General features: G+C 42.6%; 1 protein-coding gene across 6 annotated transcripts in view; it reads left to right on the top strand.

Moving 5' to 3' along the window:
- Positions 1-26,332, top strand: part of ocrl (OCRL inositol polyphosphate-5-phosphatase) — a 138,261-nt gene that overhangs the window by 34,634 nt on the left and 77,295 nt on the right. For 2 of the 6 annotated variants that reach the window (XM_085997414.1, XM_085997421.1), the window contains exons 3-12: positions 4,319-4,410; positions 7,920-7,958; positions 9,971-10,078; positions 15,599-15,718; positions 15,967-16,053; positions 18,014-18,122; positions 19,510-19,671; positions 21,060-21,161; positions 21,347-21,461; positions 23,707-23,823. In XM_085997414.1, coding sequence (XP_085853540.1) covers positions 4,319-4,410; positions 7,920-7,958; positions 9,971-10,078; positions 15,599-15,718; positions 15,967-16,053; positions 18,014-18,122; positions 19,510-19,671; positions 21,060-21,161; positions 21,347-21,461; positions 23,707-23,823 — 1,051 coding nt within the window. Of the gene's footprint in view, positions 1-4,318; positions 4,411-7,919; positions 7,959-9,970; positions 10,079-14,668; positions 14,760-15,598; positions 15,719-15,966; positions 16,054-16,531; positions 16,612-18,013; positions 18,123-19,509; positions 19,672-21,059; positions 21,162-21,346; positions 21,462-23,706; positions 23,824-26,332 lie in introns of those variants that run through there. The other 4 variants (XM_085997429.1, XM_085997437.1, XM_085997448.1 and 1 more) reach the window with 3 other exon arrangements.

Below are 26,332 nucleotides of genomic sequence, written 5' to 3' on the forward strand. Positions count from 1 at the left end.
AAAATTGCAAAAGAATTCCAGGAAGTTAGAATTTTGTACTTGGTATGTCATCAAAGTAGTCCCATTTCAAATAGGTGGCAGATTCCACATATGTAAAGTAAGATTTGACCTGAAGTGGTATTATTCTGTGTGACGAATATGAAATAAGAAGAAAAAATCTATTTATTTTAATATCTTCATCTGGCCATCACCACAATTTTTTGTTATTGTTGACTGCTCCCTCAGGCTGTAGAGAATGCACATTATGAGCTGGTATGCAAAAGTTACTTCAAAGCCATTTATTTCTCAAACATTTTCTGACCCCTATCTGCTTAGGTGTCTTATTCAATTTGGTCAGCTTGGCAACTGTGTCAAGTGCAGACAGCTGTATTTGTGTAAGCAGACACTATTTTGATTCCCTTTGGCCCAGGAATTTAAGGAAGACTTGAGTCAGGTCTGTGTGAGGGGCAGGTCTGTGATTCATAGTCCATTTGACAAACAGCCCTGTAACTCTGAGCTGCTGGTTATGGGTTTACATATGGAACCATTGACCAGCACACCAGTCCTGCAGTTAACAGCAATAAGGTAAGTCAGCGACTCTGATATTGAATAGTCTCATAAGACGTAAAGGGACCAGGTTACAAGGAACAGTTTTATGTTGGATATTTGTATAGGAGAAGCACTTTTTGATGATCTGAGAATAGTGAAGTCTGCAATTACTGTAAATGTAGTTACACCTTTCCACCAGTTGTGCTGTTGCACCTCAGTATTGTATCTCCCAGCGCCTCAGCCTGTACTGCAGTGACACTCCAATGCTCCAAGCAGCTCTACTTCACTGCTTCCCAAATTGTCGTATGTTTTGCTAATTAACTATAAATAATAGGTGCCAGCATTGAGTCAGTGGTAACGCACTAGCCTCTGAGTGAAAGGGTCATGGTTCAAGCCCCACACCAGAGACTTGAATACATAGTCTAGACTGACACTTCAGTGAAATACTGAGAGCTACCTTATTGGAGGTGCTGCCTTTTAGATGAGACATTAAACTGAAACTCCATCTGTCCTCTCGGGTGGAAGTAAAAGATCCAATGGTAGTAATGTATTTGAAGAGCAATGCCTATAGGATTGAACAGTGTACATACACCCCTTTTTCATACATAGTCAATACTAAAATTAATTTGAATTGCTTAATGGTGCCTGTAACCAATGTTCCCTTTAAGCTGCGCAGCCACGCAGCGCTCTGGACCTCCCGAGTAGCCGACTCACCGGCTTTTCAATGAGGAAAAACCACGCATGCACAGTATTTTGAATGGGGCACACAGCTCCTTAAAGGGGCAGCGCACCCAAAAATAAATGAAAGGGAACATTACTGTAACATTTGCATAGTGAATTATCATTGGCCCGCAGGCATCTGTAAGGAATACCTATTATATTCACATGGATGGGCGGCGCAGACACGATGGGCCGAAGGGCCTCTTTCTGTGCTGTAAAACTCTATGACTCTATGACATGCTGAGTTGTCATTGGCCTGCAGGCATCTGTAAGGGGTCCGGACTCTCTCTTGCCCCACTGTACTGCTGAGAGTAAGATCAGACCTAATGCTTCATAAGGGAGTTTAAACTGTAATACTCTGTTGTCCTGCAATTTATTATTTTTGTACAAAGTGTACAAAACAAGACAATTACCTGTAACTTTATTTTTTAAGCTATTGGTTGTCAAGTTGGTAAGTAATATGCGTAATCAAATTGGAGTGCACTTGGATCTCAAGGTATAAAATACCACATCACTGATACTATGACACCAATAATCTAGGTAGTAAAAATTTTAAATAGATATGGTTACTGAGGAGCGAACAATGGCTGGGCATCAAGAAATTAAAGTGCCAATAATATATTTGTGAGGAAAAATAATATTGGGCCACTAGTAGCTGCCAACGGTATAATTCATCTCATGGAATATGTTTCAAAACATGGGAGGAAAATAACTTGACATGGTATAGGTAATGGGTGGAGTCAAGAGATGCACATTAATGATTTATTTATTGCAAAACAAAGATTTACATTTCAATGGCTCCGTATCACATTCCTTGTAAGCATTTGAAAGTGCTTCACATACAATGAATTACTTTGAATTGCAATGACCATGACGGAGGCAAACTATCCACTGCAAGATCCTACAAATAACAGTGAGATGGATGACTGCTTAATCAGGTCCTGGTGTGGAGCTTGAATCCACTGGGCAAGTGCATGACCAATTGAGCCAAGCAGTTGCTATTGTAGAATGGTAGAAGTTAAATTTCCCATTAGACCCAGCATTACATGAAGTTGTAATAAAAACAGAAACTGCTGGAAATACTCAGCAGGTCAGGCAGCATCTGTGGAGAGAGAAACCGAGTTTATGTTTCAGGTTGATGACCTTTGTCATAACTGGATAAAATAAAAACAAATTGGGGCAGAGGTTATGGTAGAGGGGAATCCTCGATTTAAGGGAAAAGGAAGACATATTGGAAGCATTAGTAATGGAAGCTAACATCGTCAGAACGGAAACGGAGAAACTGGGAGAATGGAAGCGTGAGGAACAGCACCTCCTCTTTCGATTAGGCACTTTACAGCCTTCTGGACTCCACATCGAGCTCAACAATTTCAGACCATAAACCTCTGCCCCTATTTTTCACACGGCAGCTGTTGATTCTACCATTCCCATTTACACCTCTTCTAGACTTCTCTTTTGTTTCTTGTCCCATTTACTATCTCTTGCTTTGTACTATCATACCTTTTGTCATTTAATCTCACCTGCCTTCCACCCTACCCTAGACCTTCCATTTTGCTCTTTCCTCCCCTCCCCCCTTCCCTGCCTCTGCACTTGCTTAAAACCTGTTATATCTCTAACTTTTTCCAGTTCTGACAAAATGTCATCGACCTGAAATGTTAACTCTGTTTCTGTCTCCACAGATGCTACCTGACCTGAGTATTTCCAGCATTTTCTGTTTTTATTTCAGATTTCCTGCATCCGCAGTATTTTGCTTTTGCATGAAGGTGTGTTGCTTGCATGTTCTTAGTAGTGGTTGTGGTTTAATAATTGTAAACCGTACAGTTTGTGCAATGGCGTTATGTCTCATTCCCACCAAGAAAGCTCAAGATGGTTTTATTGCATCTTCCACTGATAGCTGTAGTGTTAGTGAAGCTTACTTCTACTGTTCCCAAAATTATTTAAATTGAAAATGTGTTTTGCTAGTTCAGAAATGTTAAATACTGCAACAAACTATTAGCCTGTCCAAGTGAAGCATCTGTGAAATCTGAGTAGGTGTTTAGCACTTAATATTTCCACTGTAAAACCAAAATCGTCTGTCTGTCTTCCCCTCCTACCCCCAACTTAGCAAGTAACTCTAGCCAATTCCAAGCTGTTCTAGTCTTCCTAACCCCAGATGTGTGCTGCATTTCTCATTGATAACCTGAACATTAGCCAGTGTTTAACTGCAACTTGGTATTCACAAAACGCCTTTTTTTCAAAAAATAAATAGAATACTGTCTTAATATGAAGGGTTTGCGATGGAAGAATTTAAACTTTAGTCTGAGAAATACACAGCATTATTGAGCTCACAAATGATTGGCCGGCAGTGCCTCATACATTGGGTGTGATCATACTTGTGAGTTATGCACCCACATTACATAGTTGTTTTTAAATCATTTTTTTAATAAATTGTCCCACAGCAGCTGCTTGCTGCTGAGTGATCTTATCAGCTATGAGTGGGACAGTCAAGACCTGGAGTATTCCATGACTTCAACCAGTACACCTTTGCAGTCATTGGGAGTGCTCATACAGTGGGGTGCATCAGTACTACCCAAGGTGTAGAATCTTGCCATAAAAGAACCCTCAACCAAGCAGTCTGCTAGAGAACGGAGGAAACTTGCTCTAGTCCGTGGCAGGTGATCTTAAAAGGATACTGTCAGCACAAAAGACTGGCGCACTTTTTTTTTTGTTTTGTAACTGGTAAACTATGTCAAAACTCTGACTTTTTTGATGTCATGCTGAAAATAGCTCCCCACTCTCCTACCACTTGAAGTACAAAGATGTCTTTTTCTACATTTTATGGCCTGACTTGGATTTTGTTTCATTTTCTGCTACAGTATAGAAAATGTAAAAGAAATAGATGTGATTAATGGGTTTCTAAATAAAACATATTTGTATTGAAGGTGAGGTAACAATCCTATTGGGGCACATTTTGGGGTATAACACACTACATCAGTTTTCTGTTTTAAACTGTTGGGATCTTGAAGCTTTTATTAACTAGTTGCAATTGTTTTACGGTTAATTTAAAAAGGTGGTTCTCTTTTTATTACAGATTATCCATCTCTACAACTCCAGAAGCTAATGTTGGAACTATCGCTTCTCAGACAGTGATCCCCATTAATAACCAGTTTCACATTATACAAGGTACAGGGAGCAGCAGCTCTGAGAAATTTTTAATCTGGAATAATACCCATCTGTAAAAGGAAGTTGCGGTGGGAAATGTGTGTGTATTTTTAATAACCTTAATCCTGCTCTACCCTCTGTAATTATGTTATATAACATAATTACAATCATTTTCAATTTTTAACCAATCTGAATAAGTTTGAGTAAATTAAATAATGATTTGATGTTAGTGTTGTGATGCAGTGTGCTGTACTATGACATGGAGAAATAGGGTGTGGGTTTGTGGGCCTACAATTCTTGCATAGCCTCAGCCATGTAGGTGGCAGGTGCTGAGCATAAGCCAGTGCTTCCCTACAGGGGGGAAAAAAGGGAAGGAAAATATGAAGTTAAACCCCTCCGGACCTCAGTCACACATATAGCATCCAGTTGCAAAGTGATTCTGGCAGGGACCTGAGTGGCGGTTGCCTGTCTGTCCTCTTTACTAGGGAATTCTGCATGATTTGTGGAAATCATCATCTTGGCTAATCACAGGACTTGGAGCAAAATAGGAACTAGAACCATGACCAGTAGGGAGGATGTTTGGCAGTGATCCTTTCCTTCTCTAATTTATCTAGTTCCCATGGATCACCAGCAGTCCTGCTTTTGGACATATTGCTTACTCCTGAAATTGTTGGACACCCTGATATCCATAGAAACAAGAGACTTGAACACATGGGCTGTGGGCACAATGGGGAAATGGGTAGATAGAGGAATAATTGCAGGCAGGTGGATTGGGAACAGAAGCACAATTATCTTGGAAAGACCAATATAACAAATATTTGTTTAGGTTATCTGAGACCGTTTTCTCATCACCCTTACCACCTACATTCCTCCAACTTCGTCTAACCCTATCACTCTCCTCTGCCACACCAACCATCATAACACTACTACTGTAGACTTCCTCAGTCCCGTGACTCTTCCTATAAAGCCCTTGTTTCCACCAAATTATTTGCCTTCTCCCACACTTGCCATTACTCCCCAGGATAATTTTCAGTGTCGCTCCAAGTCCAAGGCTAACAAACTTAAGCACATCTGGCACATGACTAAGGGGTATGATAGCACGTTGGTTATGTTACTGGACTAGTAATCCAGAGTCCTGGACTAATGATCTTGAGACACTGGTTCAAATCCCACTACGGCAGCTGGGGAATTTAAATTCAGTTAATTAAATAAATCTGGAATAAGAAGTCTGGAATAAGTAGTATCAGTATCAGTAATGGTGGCCATGATTGTTATAAAAACCCATCTGGAAATCTGCAGTCCTTACCCGGTCTGGCTTATACGTGACTCCAGACCCACAGCAAAGACTCTTAACTGCCCTCTGAAATGGCCTACCAAACCACTCGGTTGTATTCATGAAGACTCCACCTTCTTGAGGGCAATTAGGGATGAGCAATAAATGCTGGCCTTGCTGGCGAAGTCCACATCCTGTGTATGAATTTTAAAAAAGTCTAGTCATTTATCACCAGATCTTTGCTCAGACATTTCCTTTCAAAACCACCATCTGTGCCCACTCTTCAAAAAGCCTATCTTCAACCTTTATGTTCTCCAACTGCCACCCTAAATCAAACCTCCCTATTCAAATCCCTTCTGCCTTGCTCACATGACCAAAGTCATGAATAACATTCTTTGTGATGGTGGCCATAGTGAATCATCCCTTCTTATCTTCCTTGACCTCTTCAGCATTTAATATGGTCAACCATGCATTTTTCCTCTATTGTCCTTCAGTTGTCCAGCTCTGCAGGCTGCCACTTTTACATGCTGAACAACGGCTTCACTTCCCAACCCCCAGTGTCCTCTCCAGAAGCCCCCAAAGGTCTATTCTTGCCACCTCTTTTTCATTATCTTCACGATGCCCCTTGGTAACACCATCCAGATGCACAGGGTCAACATCTATACGCTTTGCCTGTCTACCAGCACTTCCCTTAACCTGATGACCGCCTCTCTGTTAACAGGCTGCCTGTCTGACATTTATGTCACGGATTAGTCAAAGTTTGCTGCGACTGAAAATCGGGAAGACCAAAACATAGTTTTCAGTACCCAATATAAAATTTGTTCTTTTGCAATTGACTTTATTCTCTCACCACGGCCACTTGCTCAAGCCAAACCTGCACAAAACCATGGCATCCTGTTCAACCCAGAACTGAGTTTCAAACCCTATACTAGCCACCTCCAGGGCTGGTGACTTCCACCTGCATGCATTGCTGCTGTTTCACCTTCATTGCCACTGAAACCCTTATCCACACTTTGGTTACCTTTGACTCAATTTCTCTAATATCCCCACCCCATCACTGTCTATAATTCATTCCAACTTATTGAAAACTCGGCTGCCCCTATCCTGTCCAACTCGCCCATCACCCCCATCCTTGTTGACCTACATTGACTCCCTATCCTCCAACACAATGGAGGTGGTTTTGTCAATGGGGGTGTGTTGGAGGCGGGACTGCTGCTTGTCGGGTTTTAGTCCCGCCTCCATTGACTTGTGGCCAACCCACGCTATTTTCCCTTGATTGACCTTGTTAAGCCCGCCCAGCGAGCTTAGCAGGCCAGTTAAGGGGAAGCCAGTTACAGAGAACGTCTGCGTATGACGTTTCATCTGTTGTCATTGTTTGCCAGCTCTGTGAAGCTGTCAAACACTGACATTCTCTGTTGTTTGATGAGTCCTTGTATTCAAGACTCATCAAACCTCTTTTGAAAGCAGAAATCAGATGGTTGTTGCATCAGAGAATGCTGCAGCCATCTGTCATCTCTGTGGGTGAGATGCGAGAGTCTCTGCATCTCCAATGGTTGAAGCCTGCAGGAAGAAACAAAGGTAAGTAAACATTTTCTATCACTTTCCACTCGCCTCACATACTTACCTCTCCACACTTGCACCCATCACTTACCTCCAGCGCACTTTTGCACCCTTCCGACCCCCTGCTCGCCTCGGCGACCCTGGTGGGGTTTCCCGACGTCTGGAAGCCCGTGCCTCTGGTGGGAAAATGGGGATAATCCAAGTGGCTGTAATCCTCTTCCCGCCTCCAGGAGATGGGACCTGGCGCGGGTCGGCTACCCACCTCCTGGGAAGATGGCACTGAGGTGGGTTGAAGGCGGGATGGGTACCTGCCCCCAGATTCCGCCATTTTCCCGGCAGTCCCGCCTCCCCAGGGCTGGAAAAATCCAGCCTGTTGAGTTTAAAATCCCTGTCCTTGTTTTCAAATCTCTCCATTCTTCCTCCCCCTGCCCTCCATCCTATCTTTGCAACCTCCTCCATTCTTTCATCCTCTCCCACATTCTTCAGTCCTCCAACTCTGGCCTTTTATGCATCGTCCCTCCCTCCACCCTATCATTGGTAGCAAACCTTCAGCTGCCTCAGCCCTATTCTCTGAAAATTCCTCCTTAAACAGCTAGCACTGTGCATTCTAATGACAAGAGAATTTTCAGCTGTATCTCTTGTGGAACAAACGGTCAGATACTTTAGCACAACCTAAGAATGTTTTGCTTACTTTCAGAAGCCGAAGAGGCTCTTTTGATAGATGACCCTTTTACACGTGAGTACTTCAATTTTTTTTAACATTTTAATGTATGGGTGGAACAATGAAGTAGGTGTTTTTGCTTGTAGTGTTACTTTTTCTAACCTATATACTCTTTCAAAATAGAGTTGTTCATCATTCAGACATCCCCATACCAGTTTCCCCAAGCTGTATTTGATTCTGGGGAGTATCCTGTCATCAGGACAACCCCCCACCACATGTGATTCCTTGTTCCCACCATTTATGAAGGCCCAGGGCTTGCACAATAGCTCAGTTGTTTTGCTTCCCCCTCCTAGGTTGAGAAGGTTTTCTGAGCTCTCGGCACCCCATTTATTCTAGTCTAATCCATTACTAGGAATCCTCTTGCCTGATCTTGTACTTTGAGATATAAATACATGGCTGTTGATTTAAAGATGTAAATTAGTTTGTGCAAGAAGAGTGATCTATTATCTGTCAGTGATGGACATGAATGTTTCTCCGACTCTCAATTAATCCAAATATCAAATGCTTACCTAAGTCAAACTTGGCAGCCTTGAATTAACGGCATAATGTTACTAAGACAAAAGTGAAAGTCCAAATATACTACTGAAATATTCTAGTCAGAATGAGCCTGCCTTCCCCTTTGGGGGAGGAGGTGACGTCTTGAAGACGTCTGTCAATCTGGAAACTTGAGAGGAGTTGGATTGCTTCCATCTAAATGTGGGAGAAGGGACAGGACTTCCAGTTCAGGGCATATTACTCACCAGCATTCTGATCAGCTGCCCACTTGCCCTAAGCTCATCTTTTCAGGCTGGCTTTCCTACATTGGAAATAGATGAACATACATAGATTTAGATTTCAACCTCTGTTGTTGATAGTTCTTAAAAGCACAGGTCAATTTTGTCCAGCAGCCTCCAAAATTTACTTTAACCCCAGCTGGAGGATTTTGTTCCTATTAGCCCCCTCTCCCCCCCCCCCCCCCCCCCCCCCCAATTAAGAGGCTATTTAAACAAAATTAGCTTCCAAGAAAGCAGGAGTCCTCCTCCATAGGCTCCCTGCAGATTAGTTCAGCTTCTTTACAGCTTAAGCTTTTAAAGGGGCAACCCACCCTCGATGGCACTCCACTCTTCACAAATGCTAAGTGGTACCCAACCACACCCATCCCCCTGGGGGTTATTAATGATTGGCAGTGTTCAACCATAAATGAATTCTCTCCATTAGTCAGTCAGTGTGCTGCTAACTTAGCGGATACAGTTATATCCATTTTTCCACTATTAGGATATCTTGCCTGCCTCCCTGGGTTGAGATCAATTGATGGCAAGCAACATGGGAACTTCTGAGCTGTATGACTCCATTTAGTGTCAGTTTGGTTCACTTGGTAGCACACTTGACTCTGAAGGTTGTGGGTTTAAAGCTTACACCAGGACTTGTGCACAAAATCTAGGCTGACAGCCCAGTGCTGCAAGTGCTGTCCCTTGGATGGGACCTTAAACCAAGGTCTCATCCGCATGTTCTGCTGGTTCAAGTGGACATTAAAGATTCATAGCACAAATCGAAGAGGGAGTTCTCCCAATGTCCTGGTTAGCATCCTTCCCTCAACAAATAGCACCAAAAAAACAGATTTACTGATCACTTGCCTCATTGCTGTGTGCAAAATAGCTGTCTCAATTGCCTACATAAGTGACTGCACTTCAAAAACAATTTATTTGATATGAAGCTTTTCGGATTCCCTGAGGACATGGAAGGGGTTATATAAATGTAAATGCAAGTTCTTTCTTTACCCTTGCCACTGATTCCATCTCCCTTCCTAACTGCTTTTTTGGACTGCACCAGGCAGGATATATGCAGCTGACTGCACCTCGCCTTGCTGCCCTGCTCAACCCAGAGCATCTGCCCCTGTTTTACTTCCACCATAGCCAAAACATGGTTTTGTTACCTCCAAACTAAATTTCTCAAGTGCTCTATTGTTAACCTCCCAAGTTGCACTCCTTATTAAAGATCTAATAGTCAGCGACGACAGTTCCAATGATAGATGTTTTATATTTTTTTAGGCTTATGTAGGATCCGTATACAAGGGGACCAAACAAGCTACCTCTTTGAGCTCCCAGATGATGAGTACTGCCTCAGCTTCCTCACTGAAGTGAAAAAGGTCCAACAAGGTAGACAAGCTGCTTGAAATGCAATATATAAAATCGGGGATATTATATATTGCAAATATAAGTCCTGATTTATTCTCCGCACAGACTTGAAAAATGCTTCAAATTAGCTGTCCAAATGAAAGATGCAATTGCCCAATCAGACATTATAATGTTCTACAATTGTGAGTGGTGCAAAATTAAATTGCCCTGGTTTGTTTTGTAGATATACTGTCAAAATGGATGCACATGGGCTGCCCACCAAACAGTCTATAAGCCATGAGCTCCATGGCATTTTATAAGTTCTCTGCAGCCAGAACTCTTCCAGAAAACATCAGACCATAAATAGGAGCAGAAGTAGGCCATTCGGCCCTTTGAGCCTGCTCTGCCATTCAATAAGATCATGGCTGATCTTCTACCTCAAATCCACCTGCCCACATTATCCCCATATCCCTTGATTCTGAGCTTTTCCCATGTCCATTCACATGCGCACTTTGGCTGCCGCTCCGGACCTGAGCCATTCCACTTTTTCCCCCCTATTTTCCTTTACACTCTCTCCCTCCCTGACCTCACTCTCCTGTCGTTATGCCTCCTTTCATCTCTCCTCTCTCGGATACACTGCCCTCCCAAATCCCTACCCCGATCCTTCACTACTCTTCGACCTTCCTACGCTCCTGCCGCTGTCCCAGGCTTGACTCCCTCTTAGATAAGCCCACCGCTTCCCTTTGTGCTGTTCTTGGCCCATCGAGGCACTCGTTGCTGCCACCTTACGAGTAGCAACCCCAACTGTCCCATCCTACACTCTCGCTGACCTTCCCATCCAGCGCACCCACTGGGGGCAAATCTTGACAATCTCCTCCCCATCCAACTCATCCCCCCCCCCCCCCCCCCCCCCCCCAAGCACTGACCTGTGGATGCTGGCAGTGGGGCAGCCATCACCGACCCTCTCCGCATCTCCCTCCAGAATGTCCATTCACTTGCGAACAAGGCCCTAGCCATCATGAGCTTATCGTGAATGACTGCATCGATATCATGGCCCTGACGGAAACTTGGTTGAGGGGTGATGAAACCTTGCCCTTAAATGAAGCCTCCCCACCTGGCTATACCTTCCACCAGTTGCCCCACTCAGACCGCCGTGGTAGCGGTGTGGCTCTCCTCACCAAATCACACCTTGGTCTGTCCCCCTATTCCTTCGGCAGTTTCACCTCCTTTGAGCATCTCACTTTATTCCACCCCTCTCATCTCTCATTTAAAATTCTTGTACTCTACCGCCCACCCAAGTACCATAAAATTTGAATACTGAGATAGCTTCACTGTTCTCCTCCCTCAGCCTCTGCACCGAACGACTTTTCATCCTCGGTGATTTCAATCTCCATCTCAATTCATCATGCTCTCCTCTGAGTTCACTAGCCTCCTGTCCTCCCGTAAACTCCCTAACCCATATTCACAGCCACCCCCTCAACCTTGCCATCTCTCATGGCCTCACTACTCCCATTGTGCCAATTGCAGATAAGGCCATCTCTGACCTACTTCCTTCTCTGCCCCTGGAAAAAACTCTTCCCCCCCCCCCCCAACCCTCTTACAACTGCATTTATGAAATCCCAACTGTCCAGCCTCTGGCCCTCCATTCACCATGACATTTCTGTGGCTACCAATCTGCTCAACCACACCCTCAACACCACCTTTGCCCTAGTCCCTACTAAAACAATTACCCCCTCTCACATAGAAACATAGAAGATAGGAGCAGGAGTAGGCCATTCGGCCCCTCGAGCCTGCTCCGCCATTCAATGAGATCATGGCTGATCATCCAAATTCAGTACCCTGTTCCTGCCTTCTCTCCATATCCCTTGATCCCTTTAGCCTTAAGAAATATATCCAACTCCTTCTTGAATATATTTAATGAATTGGCCTCTACTGCTTTCTGTGGTAGAGAATTCCACAGGTTCATCACTCTCACCCCGGCGGTTCTCTGATATGGCCCTCGTCTTCGCTCCCTTAAGTCCAAGGGACGCAGACTCGAACGGATATGGTGAACAACAGGTTTAGCCATTCACTGCCAGATCTGGCTGGACCACATAAAACATTATCGGGCCCTGCTCTCGTCTGCAAAATTGCTCACTATCCCAGAATCATTCTGGAATGCAAAGATAAACCCTGGCTCCTATTCTCTGCTGCTAACCGTCTTCTTAAACCCCTCTCCCCTGTCTCCTCCACCCTCACCTCTGATAACAAGTGTGAGGAGCTCATGGACTTCTTTGTTTCTAAGATTGAGACCATCCGTTCAGATGCCTCTGCCACTTCCCTTCCTTCCCCTAGTCCACTGGGCCAAACTTCCTCTACGGTTCCCCCCTACCTTAGCCTTGAACTCTCATCTTTCTCCAGTTTCTCTCCGATCTCTCCTCATGACCTCTGCGCTAATCTTGTCCATGAGACCACCTCCTGCTCCCTTGACCCTATTCCCACCAAACTGCTGACCACCCAACTTCCTGTTCTTGCTCCCATGTTAGCTGATTTTGTGAATGGTTCTCTCTCTCTCTCTCTCTCTCTCTCTCTCTCTCTCTCTCTCTCTCTCTCTCTCTCTCTCTCTCTCTCTCTTTCCCCCCCCCCCCCCCCCCCCCCTCCGGTACTGTCCCCCTCTCTCTCCTCCGATACTGTCCCCCTCTCCTTCAAATCTGCCGTCATCACCACTCTCCTCAAAAAATCAACCCTTGATCCTTCCGTCCTTGCAAACTACTGCCCCATCTCCAACCTTCCTTTCCTCTCAAGTCCTTGAACATGTTGTCACCTTCCAAATCCGTGCCCATCTTTCCCGCAATTCCATATTTGAATCCCTCCAATCAGGTTTCCGCCCTTGCCACAGTATCGAAACAGCTCTCATCAAAGTCACAAATGACATCCTTTGTGACTGTGACAAAGGTAAACTATCCCTCCTCGTCCTTCTTGACTTGTCTGCAGCCTTTGACACGGTTGACCACTTCATCTTCCTCCAACGCCTCTCCACCGTCGTCCAGCTGGGTGGGACTGCATTTGCCTGGTTCCATTCTTATCTATCTAATCGTAACCAGAGAATCACCTGCAACGGCTTCTCTTCCCGCTCCCTTACCTCTGGTGTCCCCCAAGGATCTATCCTTGGCCCCCTCCTATTTCTCATCGACATGTTGCCCCTTGGCGACATCATCCGAAAACACAGCGTCAGTTTCCACATGTACGCTGATGACACCCAGCTCTACCTCACTACCTCTTCTCTTGACCCCTCCACGGTGTCTAAATTGTCAGACTGCTTGTCCGACATACAGTTCTGGATGAGCTAAAATTTTCTCCCTATTAAATATTGGGAAGACTGAAGCCATTGTTTTCAGTCACCACAAACTTGTTCCCTAGCCACTGACTCCATCCCTCTCCCTAACATCTGTCTGAGGCTGAACCACACTGTTCGCAACCTTGGTGTCATATTTGACCCTGAAATGAGCTTCCGACCACATATCTGCAGCATAACTAAGACCGCCTACTTCCACCTCCGTACCATTGCCCTTCTCCGCCCTTGCCTCAGCTCATCTGCTGAAACTCTCATCTATGCCTTTGTTACCTCTAGACTTGACTATTCCAACGCACTCCTGGCTGGCCTCCCACATTCTAACCTACGTAACCTGGAGGTCATCCAAAACTCGGCTACCCGTGTCCTAACTCTCTCCAAGTCCCGTTTGCCCGTCTCCCCTGTGCTCGCTGACCTACATTGGCTCCCGGTTAAGCAACGCCTCAATTTCAAAATTCTCCTCCTTGTTTTCAAATCCCTCCACGGCCTCGCCCTTTCCTATCTCTGTAATCTCCTTCAGCCCCACAACCCCCTCGAGATATCTGCGCTCCTCTAATACTGCCCTCTTGAGAATCCTTGATTATAATCGCTCAACCGTGCCTTCTGTTGCCTAGGCCCTAAGCTCTAGAATTCCCTGCCTAAACCTCTCCGCCTCGCTTACCCCCTCTTTCCTCCTTTTAAGACGCTCCTTAAAACCTACTTCTTTGACCAAGCTTTTGGTCACCCGCCCTAATTTATCCTTCTGTGGCTTGGTGTCAAATTCTTTGTCTTAAAATGCTCCTGTGCAGCGCCATGGGACGTTTTACTACATTAAAGGTGCTATATAAATACAAGTTGTTGTTGTTGATTCCCATAGTATCTCAAAATCTATCGCTCTGTCTTGAATATATTCAACAACTAAGCATCCACAGCCCTCTGGGGTAGAGAATGCCAAAGATTCACAACCCTCTGAGTGAAGAAATTTATTCTCATCTCAGTCCTAAATGACCGACCCCTTATTCTGAGACTGTGACCCCTGGTTCTAGACTCCCCAGCCAGGGGAAACATCCTCCCAGCATCTACCGTATCAGGCCCCTTAAGAATTTTATACGTTTCAATGAGATCACCTCTCATTCATCTAAACTCTAGAAAATATAGGCCTAGTCTACTCCATCTCTCCCCATAGGACAGTCCCCCCATTCTGTTCATTGAATAAAGTTAATTTACAATTCATTATTGTTACATTACCTCTTGCAAACTTTCTGTCTATGTTGTTCTTGGTGTCCAAAGTCTACAAATTACTTCTGGTAATTTCAGCCTCTCTGTACTGCAATCGGGCTGATGCAGCTCACCCTGAGGGAATTCCTGGGTATTGTGTTTGGAGAGACCAGACTTCCTTGACCTCCAGATAAGGTGCACTGAATGCACTGTTGAAGTTGGAATTTATGATTTCAATAGATGGTGTTGTACTTAGCATTTCATAACAAATACCTAAAAAGAATTTGATTTGATAGACTCTAAAGGAACAAGCAGAACACGCACTTCAGTATTTATTCTGAGCCCAAATGACTTTATCTCAGTTTATGAAGTCCAGTATTTAAAAATAAAAATCTGCCTTTCTCTTTTATTTTAATTAAGTTAGTATTACTAATGTTGAAGTGGGTATTCAAAAGTTCATGAACAACTATGGGTTGGATTCTATTTCACAAAATGATTAGAACATTTTTGTGTAGGATGTTCATGTGATTTTTGTAAAGAGTTCAATATGTAACTACAATATGGCAACATCTAGTGGCATAACTACAACAGAAATGGTCTCTAATAACTCTTACTGGAAATAAAAATGATCTTTTTAAGTGGGTAATTTGAGTTTTGTGACAGTTGCCATTTCTTAAAGTAGATTTTTTTTTTCCCCACTGCTGGATCTCAGATATTTAATCTGAAAGCACAAAAGCTTTAAAAAATTGATATAACTGTAGAAGACTGTTGTGTAAGCTATTAATATTCTTTAGAGTTTGTGTAATCTTGTAAAATTACCTGGATGAATAAAGACTGGCTGCCCCCACCTCACCCAGTGCACATTAAACTAAAGAAAATTGTAATTTCAACTAAAATCTAGCTTTCATGTTGAGAGATCACTCGGAGATTTCCAGAGTCTTTTGATAGGAAACCAAACATGATTTTTTTTTGCCATGTTCCTTTTGGTTTTGGGATTCATGTGACTGTTTGCCCTTTCTTTCCTATTCAACAAGCCATAACTAAATGCATTGGTGCTGAAAAAGTGGTAAAGGATCCATTTGGAATGGAATCGGCAAGTTGGCCCCAATTGGTAGACCCATTACCTAGCAAACCAAGTGGAGCCATTAACTCAGGTAACTGGTCTAAGCTATTACTAAGCAAATGTCTTGAGAATGAAATGACAAAAGTTGGACAAGCACCAACGTGGAACCTGAACTTTTTTTTACCCCGAACAATTGGAAAAACACTCAATAGCTGTACCATTTCACTTGCTGTTTTGCTGTTGCTGAGCTGTGAAGCTGAGAATTAACAGGCAACAGAAATTAAGTTTATAGCTACCTAAATGTGTGGGTTGCTTTTCAACCTTTTTTTTTATATACAGGTTTTCAAAATACAGCCATAGTAAAACAGTACAACAAATGCATGGTGTTTCATTTCTGCCACCATCCTGATCGTTTTACTTGTAGAAGTGAGTATTCAAATGAGTGCTTGTTAGAAGACAGAGAAAACAGCATTTTCAAGTGACCACATTACAGGAGCAGAAGAAATGGGATAAGAAATCTAGACATTAACTGACCCAATAATGTCAGAGCAAAAGTTGGTAAAAAGAGGGGGATAAAAAGAGAAGCGGTTAATGTTGGTTACAGAATTTTATGTAAAGCTTGGAACATATCATGTTTTTACTTTAAAATTTGGATTGAATGTTTCTCTTCCTGGCCCCTACCTACCCATCACATTGATTCAGTGAGCTTTTACATTAAAGTTACATTTTGTCCCACTAACTCACAATATATAATATCTCTCACATTGCCTTCATTGGTCACAAACTGCTACATCCTCAAAGAATTCTAGTAAGGTTGTTGGGCATGGCCTGCCTTTCAGTGAAACTGTGCTGACTTGGATTTATTACCTTTATTGTCACAGAATACTTTTGAATTCCTTCACAGAAGGAAGATGTAGCAGATCAGTCATATTGAACCAGTTCATCACATTCCCAACTTTCTGCTGCTGTGTGTCATGAAGCTTGGTAAATAATATACAAAATATGCAAGTGAATAGAACATGAAGTGCACTATATTTTAATCACCTGCAAGATTTGGAGAGAGTGGGTGTATAGAACAAATCATCACATTTGTGCTGCTTTGTCTTGTGAAGTATTTTTTTGAACTACAAAGAGACAGAATTCTTAAAATGACAGTTTTTTAAGTAGATACAAGTCTCTGTATTGAATGTGATGATGTCATTATGCTGGATTTTTAATTACTGCAGTGGTCTGATTGAGCCTGTTATCTACGCTTTCAAGGACTCGTGCCTCATCCTACTTCCTCTTTGAATGTAAATCACTATCCTGAACCATATAAAATGTTACTCCTAAATTTTTGATATGGGTGCAGTTTAGACTCGGATGGTTAGAAGTGGGTTTTAGACAGATTCAAATTGAAGTGTGCTATTTACACGCAGCTTTTCAAGGTTAGCTTATTAGCATAACGCCCTGTACAGATTTGCGCATGTACAAGGACCACATTAGTGGCAAGAGCAGAAAATTGTGTTTAAGCAAAATTTAAAGGGATCGAGACAGTTAAAGGAAAGTGTCTGAATAGCATAACAAATTATGCTAATGTTTGGGCAGGTTCCCATGGGGAAGAGGAATAAGAAGTGATAGACAAGTTAAATTAAATGAAAGGTAACTCAAAAGTGCAGGCATGAGTCTGCAGACAAGTGATGCTGCAGCCCAGCACCTTACCCCCACCCCTACAGTTTGACTGCTGAAGTGAAAGTGGTGATGCATGAGGTGGTTGTGAAGAAGTGGCTTGTCTTTGCTATTCCATGGCACCATCCCCATAGGTCAGCATTACAAGTTGCCTGGTAGGATGTGGAGGAGGTTGGAGGCTGCAACCCAAATTGTAACTCATCTGCTAGCATAAATAACATTGTATTCAGCATTACGCTGAAACCGCATTTATGATGCATTGCCTCTGTTTCATTGGTTGGGGGGGGGGGGGGAGGAATTTAACACCCCCACCACCACCCACAACACAATTTTGGGGGGGGGGGGGTTAATTCAGTAACGCTGAGATTCCGGCCCCCCCACCCCCTCCCCAATGATCTCCTACTTCATGCTATGAATCCCCCCACTATGCCGCCATCTTCTGATTGCCTGACTGCAGCCTTCTACCGCTGACTTTCCTGCCCTGCAGTCAGCCAGCCTCTCAATCTGGCCGGCTGCCGGGCAGGAGTGAGTTTAAAAAATTTTTTTTTTTAAAAAACGCTAATGAGGGCCGTAAAATTCGGCAGCAAACTCGCACACCTGTAAATGTTGGGCCCATTGTGTCTGATCGTTAAATCTGCCAGGCTCTCAATTCTTGGTGGATTATGTTGTTTAAGAAAATCTTTAAAGTTGGTTGCTTAGCAGTTTGCGTCTCCATTAGATTTTAGGTTTGATGATGATTTCACTGATGTTCTAAATCTGGAGAAGAAGAATCAACAGAATCAAACTGGAAGCAGTGTTGCACCTATAGCAATGTCTTCTCGTACAGAGTAAGTAACAAATTTAACTATCATATACCACTGTGCTGAATTAGCTGGGACTGCAGTTGGGCTCCTAAAATTAGCCTCCGCATCCTTCGACTAGGGTGGGGGAGGGGAATCGGGCAGGATTTCAAACTCCTGATCACTATCCAGTGACCCTGGACATCATGAGAGAACATGATCAGGCTCAATTGCAATAACTTTCATGCTTAGGAAGTAGAAAAGTCAACCAGGATTTTCTCCTTTCCTCCTCCATCTCTCCTGAAACTGTTGACTCCTTGCTTGAGGTACAGTTACAACAGCACTGATCGCCCGCTAAGCCTTGGTCCAGTGGCCATTATTCATGTGTGAGCTGTGACTGCATGTCAGCAGGCGATCTGACCGCAAGAACCCAATCCTGTTGTCACTCAGTATGTACACTTTCCAGGAAGGGGTTACCAGATAACAATAAGGATTAGAAATCCTGGCTGATTTTTTTTCTTCCAATCCTGGCCACTTTTTCTGCTCCCTAACAAAAGGACACCATGGCCAATTGCCAGAGACAGGTGGTCGAACCTGGGATTATTCTGCTTTGTAAGGCTCAGCTACTTGTGTTCTTAGCCAGCTGAACCACTGAAGGAGCCCCCAGTAAGCCATTTTTGACTGTGTCCTGGACAGTCGAATAAAAGTCATTCCTAAAAGCAATTGGCTGTCTTCATGGATTGCTTCAATTCATAAACAAACTTTTTTTTATCCGGCACCGACGTGGTGCCGGTTCATCAAAAATTCCGGATAACCGAGAGCTATAGTAAAAGATACGGAGCGCTGAGAGCTCCGTATAAAGCAACAAACCCAACAGATGCAGAACTGGCCACAAGTTCCAAGCGTCTCTGTAGCTTAGCAACAGCTGCAGCCACACCCAATTGCACAGCAACAGATCGAGGAAGGCAAGTAATATGAAGTAAAACTAACCTGAACCTACTCCTGAATTTTGCCGGTTAACTGAGATTTCCGGTTATTTAGGTGCCGGTAAATCAAAAGTTTCCTGTATCTTGATTTTAAAGCGTGGTGCCCTGAATTTAATCCTATAATTAAACATTTTTCATATAGGTTAAAACTAAAGATACCAACCACTGAAAAACGAATCCCTTCTGACAATGATTGATTTAAAAACTGAAATAGACTGACGACATAAATTGGTGTTCCATTATCATGTGTGTCATTGACCTGTAGAATACAGGTTCATTCTAGCTGTTCCCCACATAGCAAGTTCTTGGCTTCAGCCACATTATCAACTGCTGTTAGTAGGTTCTATTCCCCTCTTCTGGTGGCTTTTCATAAACACTTTAAAGCAACACTTAGTGACTTAATTATTCTTTACATATTTGTGATTCTTTACATATTTGTGATGTTCTAGACCATCTACTGAGAAGGATGGGTCATGGAATGGACAGCCAAGAGTATGCAACACAATGCGGAAGCTATTTGTGCCAAATAATCAATCTGTGGCCAGAGAAGGTCTGATTAAACACTATCTTGCACGACGTGAAAAACAATATGTCAACATTCAGGATTTTAGGTCTGTATGTTCTGTCATTACATTGTATGGGATTGGAAGTCTAATGTTCACATTTCATTTAACATTTCTTACATTTGTCAGAGTGTAGATTTTTGTCCCATCATTCTAACCTTGTTTTATTCAGAGAGCTTAAAAGTACACTATTTGGAGAAATAGTGTAAAGTAGTGGAAGGATTTTCAGGCTGATTAGCATCCTTTTAATGTTCCTCTTATCAAGCACTATCTAATTCCCTCTTAAAAGAATTTCCTTATCTAAGGAAGGATATACTTGCCTTAGAGGGAGTGCAACAAAGGTTCACCAGACTGATTCCTGGGATGGGGGGATTGTCCTATGAGGAGAGATTGAGAAGACTAGGTCTATATTCCCTAGAATTTAGAAGAATGAGAGGTGATCTCATTGAAACATAAAATTCTTTCAGGGCATGACCGGGTAAATGCTGGGAGGATGTTTTCCCCTGGCTGGGGAGTCTAGAACTTGGGGGTCACAGTCTCAGAATAAGGCGTCAGCCATTTAGGACTGAGATGAGGAGAAATTTCTTCACTCGGAGGGTTGTGAATCTTTGGAATTCTCTACCCCAGAGGGCTGTGGATGCTCAGTCGTTGAGTATATTCAAGACCGAGATCGATAGATTTTTAGATATTAAGGGAATCAAGGGATATGGGGATAGTGCAGGAAGGTGGAGATGAGGTAGAAGATCAACCAGGCTCAAAGGGCAATATGGCCTACCCCTGCTCCTATTTCTTGTGTTCTTATAGATTCTGTTTCAAAAAAGGTTTGTGACAAATTTCCACATTTTAAACAACTATATAATCTCATTCCTGGTATCATTCTAATAAACCTTTGCTGTACCCTTTCCTATAGTGGGATGCTCAGAACTGCATACAGTACTCCCAACTATGAACTGACCAATGTCTTGTTCAAATGTAACATTGTTACCTTGCCTTTTATATTCAATGCCCCATGCATAAAACCCAGTATCCTATTTGCCCTTTTATGGCCTTTTCTACCTACCCTCTCTTAAAGATCTGTGCGGTAGATAATGCTGACACTGCATTGAAGGTGCAAGAGCCCCATCTTACCAAAGCCACCTCAGTAGTTGATGCACACAGCACTGAAAAATGCGACGTTGAAACATTATTGAATGCTTTGAATCTGCGTACCAACTATACACTGGTACGCAAAAACTGATTTAAGGCTTCTACTTTAATATAAATGAGGGGTTGGCGTGCCTAAGACAATTTCACATTTGTACATTTTGCCGTCATCATATTTACACTGCGTGTGAATAGAATGGTGTAATTTTAAAAATTCCCCTTTGGAAAGTTCAATCTTAAATCGTACACGAAGCGACTAAATGAGAATTTCATGTATGGTTCGGTGTCTGCAGGTTTTTTGTTGGCACCTGGAATGTGAATGGACAGTCTCCAGATACTAGTCTGGATCCCTGGCTTCGTGCTGACTCACAGCCACCTGACGTGTACTGCTTGGGGTGAGAGACATAATAATTTGTCATAGAATAAAGCAAAATGTATTTGTACCAATAAATTCTTTGTGTTACTTCTATCTAATGAGAATCCTTTGAACAGTAAGATTTCTTTACTTGCAGGATTTCTTTTTGATGACTTTTGCTTGGGGTGTTCACCTTAATCACTGGTTCTTTTAATTGATTTTTAGTTTTCAGGAGTTAGATCTGAGTACCGAAGCCTTCTTTTACTTTGATTCTTCTAAGGAGCAAGAATGGTTGAGTGCTGTAGAAAGAAGTTTGCATCACAAATCCAAATATTACAAGGTAAGTTACAGTACCTACTTGGACAAAATTTGATCGTGCCTAAATATTTTAAGAGATTCAAAAATAAGTAATTGATTATTTATCTACAAAGATTCAAACAGAACCTCCGTTTCTTTTGAAGGACTAATTTTTTGGGAGGAAAATGGCCTTCATTTTTTGTGGTCCAATCGTGAAGGCCTAAGCAGCTGTAAAGTAAAGCCTTGGCCTTCAATCAGTAGTGAAGCTTACATCTATTATAAATTTTAAAATATCAGAAATAACACTAACCAAAAAATGGGTGCAAGTCTCTTGTTTTCACCCATTATACAACAAGGAGTCTTTCCCAAAAGGTTTCAATTTTTGCATAGGTTGGCGGGGGAGGGGGGGGGGGGGGGGGGAGAGCCACTCTACAAACTACTCGGCACTAAATGAGGGGAAATTGAAAACAACACTGAAGAGTAAGCATTTATACCATGCCTTTACGTCCTCAAAAGTCCCAAAACCCTTTGCAGCAAATTAACAACTACTTTTGAACAGCTAGGGTTCAGGTTGAAGTTCTAGATCCGAGAAAGTATCTTTGTCTTTTACAATTGGGCACCATCAGTGTAATTTCCCTTTCAGGCACCCATATTGGATAAGGAGATTTTTCACTGTCATATCTCTTGGCATGCCAGAATGAATAGATTATCTTGCAACATTGGTGGGAATTGTGGGGAGAAGTCAATAGCCTGCACAGCCAGTTAAGTCTTTCCAGCTGAAGGAGACTGTTTGAAAACAACAATCCACAGAAGGCTGAAACAAGGAAAATAAAGTTTAAAGCTAAGTAAACATAGAAACATAGAAAAATAGGAGCAGGAGTAGGCCATTCGGCCCTTCGAGCCTGCTCTGCCGTTCAGTATGATCATGGCTGATCCTCTATCTCAATAACATATTCCTGCTCTCTTTCCCACCCCCCCCCCCCCCCATACCCCTTGATGCCTTTTGTGTCTAGAAATCTACCTATCTCCTCCTTAAATATATTCAGTGACTTGGCCTCCACAGCCTTCTGTGATAGAGAATTCCAAAAGGTTCACCACCCTCTGAGTGAAGAAATTTCTCTTCATCTCAGTCCTAAATGTCCTACCCTGTATCCTTAGACTGTGACCCCTCATTTCTAGACTCCCCCAAGCCAGGGGAGACATCCTCCCTGCATCCAGTCTGTCTAGCCCTGTCAGAATTTTATACGTTTCAATGAGATCCCCTCTCATTCTTCTAAACTCTAGTGAACTCAGGCCTAGTTGACCCAATCTCTCTTCATACGACAGTCCTGCCATTCCAGGAATCAGTCTGGTGAACCTTCGCTGCACTCCCTCTATGGCAAGTATATCCTTTCTTGGGTAAGGAGACCAAAACTGCACACAGTACTCCAGGTGTGGTCTCACCAAGGCCCTGTACAACTGTAGTAAGACATCCTTGCTCCTGTACTCAAATCCTCTTGCAATGAAGGCCAACATACCATTTGCCTTCCTAACTGCTTGCTGCACCTGCATGTTTGCTTTCAGTGACTGGTGTACAAGGACACCCAGGTCCCTTTGTACATCAGCATTTCACAATCTAGCACTATTTAAATAACACTCTACCTTTCTGTTTTTCCTACCGAAATGAATAACTTCACATTTATCCACGTTATACTGCATCAGCCATGTATTTGCCCACTCGCTCAACTTGTCTAAATCGCCTTGAAGCCTCTTTGCATCCTCCTCACAACTCACAATCCCACCTAGTTTTGTGTCGTCAGCAAACTTGGATATATTACATTTGGTTCCCTCATCCAAATCATTGATTATATATTGTGAATAGCTGGGGCCCAAGCACTGATCCCTGCTGTATATTCAGATGAGCAGAATAGTTGCACTTCAGTGCCATACTGAGGGAGTATTGAATTGTCTTTCAGATGAGACGTTAAGCGAAGGTCCTGTCTGCATCAGAGAGCCACTGGAGGGAGGTAAAATTAAAGAAAAAGTTCCCCTGAGTTTATCACACATTCCACCAGTCCCTAGCTGGCCAAGGCCTGAGAGCAGATCACTTGTTGGGGAATGGTATGGCAATAGTAGACCTAAAGAAAAGGAATAAAAAATAATTTGCATACTTCCCCCCCCCCCCCCCCCCTTTTCCAAAAATATTACTGCAAGACCTACTGTTACTCCTTTTGTGTATGTTCCCAATAGATGTTCACGAATGCAAATTGTACCTTGATGATTTTCCCCCTCTATTTACCATGTTTTAGGTGAAGCTGATTCGATTAGTTGGAATGATGATGATCGTGTTTGTTAAAAAGGAACATGAAAAGCACATAAGAGATGTGGAAGCAGAGACAGCAGGGACAGGAATCATGGGAAAGATGGTAAGAACAAAGTTAATTATCACTGAAGGATATGCACCTGAAATCACAGAATCACAGAAACCCCACAGTGCAGATAGAGGCCATTTCGGCCCATCGAGCCTGCACCGACACATATCCCACCCGATCCCCGTAACCCCACGTATTTAATCCCCCTAACACTAAGGGTCAATTTATCATAGCCAATCATCCTAACCCGCACATCTTTGGACTGTGGGAGGAAACCGGAGCACCCGGAGGAAACCCACGCAAACACGGGGAGAATGTGCAATGTCATAACCTATCTTTTCCCTTTACAGATGCTGACTAACCTATACATTTCTGTTTTTATTTTTAACTCTCACTGTTGCTGGAAGTATTTACCACCTTCCATATTGAGGTCTCTGATATTAAAATGTGACAAAGCAATTCACCATGATTTTTAAGGGGGGGAAAAGTCACATATTTTAAAAAAATCAAAGGAACGTGTTTAATATTGTTGGGACACTGGCATCAATAACTATCCAATGAATCCTTAACCCTCACCTTAACTCATCAAGGAGCCATCTGGGGTTTACTGCCAAGTCTATGCCTAGGAGAGAATGATGCCTAAATTAGGATTGCCAAACCATATTGCCTCAACCAATTGGGATCGATTTAGCATTTACACGACCCACTACCGACCTCCCATTAGGATAGGCACCAGCTACTGAGTGAATTAATCATTGAAGAAGCAACCAGATCATAGTCATGAACTAATATTTCTTTATTAACTTCATGATCATAATTAGCAGCATTTTAAAATTTAGACACAAATATGCAAATTGTTTAGTAGATCGGGTTAACTGACGATGAATATTACAAGTTACAAAGGCAGTTCAGTTATGTCCTGGTATTTCAGCATTAATTGGCCTGCTGAATATAATTTGACCGTTAAGATCTGAGATTGATACAAATTGGTGAGATTAATGTATGATTATACTCCTTGGATATCTGATACGTTAACAGCATTAGACAGCTAGTTTATTGAATGGATCAAAGTCTATATGTTCGTAGTTAGCAATGTTTCCAGAACGTAGTGGAGCTGATTGCCTCAGCATCCTCTGGAATAATGGCATTCGCTACCTGAGACGTCCGAGTGATAAACCTCTTTCCATAAAGGTGATACCTGTTCTCGATTGGAGTCTCTGCTTCTGGGTAAAATTCACCTTCCACACTGGTAGCTGTATTTGGATTAGCTGGCTTAAATCTTTCTTCCTTGACCTTGGGGAAGCTTGATCCAGGTCAGGATTCTCTTTCAATTTTCCTCAGCAAATCAAATTAGTTTAAACTTTTCTTGTAGCCTTAAATGGAAAGGAAACTGATGGAAAGTTATTATTTTATTACATGTACCCTAAAACTTCTAAAACTATGTCCCAGTAAAATCCATTTTGGAAGCCTATCCTAAAACTGACCTAATAAAATCCATTTTCAAAGACTAACCAAAAACTATGAACGAATAAAATCAATTTTGGAGTTCTGTTGAAGGGCAAGAACTATGATTTGTGTTGAATTTATTACCATATTTGTTCATTTTGAATTTTCAGTTATGATATGCTCTTGAACATGGCTAGAATTGCAGTAAAAGACTGAGCAGAAATTTCATCCAACAGTAACTTCCAATCAAAATTTTTTTACTTGCCCTAATTATTTTGTTGTTTAGCAGTGTAGTGATTTATTGCAATTTTTTTTTTTTAATGATTGATTCACTTAATGTTCTGATTCAGTCAATCTGGTCTGCACTTTACTTGAGATAAAGTGCAGCCCTTGAAATTAACTATCATATTTTTGGTTCATTACTGGTATGCTTTCTATTCTGTGTAATTTACCATAATTAATTTGATCTCTTCTAGATAGAAATATTAAACTAAGGAGATTATTACAAACATCTTCCTAAGAAACCTTCCTTACTGATGCAAGATGCTCCATAATAGTGCACAGAAGAGTTGAATTATTTTTCTATTTTGAATATGCAATATGTTTCAATACTATTGGGTGAATTTCAACCCCCAAAATAGTGAGGTGTAAAAAAAAAAAAAAAAATTTAAATTTAAAATCTCAAACCTGCCTCCAACCCACCCAGTTCCGGGTTTAACAGAGCAGAACAGGGGGCTGGCAGCCAACCTGCTCCCAGGAGCCACGTTGGCCATTTATAAATATTATAATGAGGCTAGGAGCCTCATATTTAACTTCCCCTACAGGTTCAACCCTGGCCAACCGAATTTCCCAGGCCTCGGGGAAACCCAGCGACTCCAGGGAGGCAAGGATAGCTTTGGGGAAAAAGTAAGTGCCTTTACAGCACTGCTTTTGAGCCAGGAGGAGTAGGAGTGCTTCCTCCAAGCATAGCCGCTACCCTGGGATCTGACCCTCCCATCAGCACCCCCTGACCCCAATCCAAAGACCACATCCCTCAATGGAGGATCAGACCCCCATGCTCCCACTAGTAGCTGCAGGCTCCTTACCTGGGGCTGAGGCCTGCTCCGGAGTGCTCCCC

Source organism: Somniosus microcephalus, chromosome 1, assembly GCF_052327205.1.
Source record: "Somniosus microcephalus isolate GS21.2 chromosome 1, FLI_Smic_1.0, whole genome shotgun sequence".
Classification (NCBI taxonomy): Eukaryota; Metazoa; Chordata; class Chondrichthyes; order Squaliformes; family Somniosidae; genus Somniosus; species Somniosus microcephalus.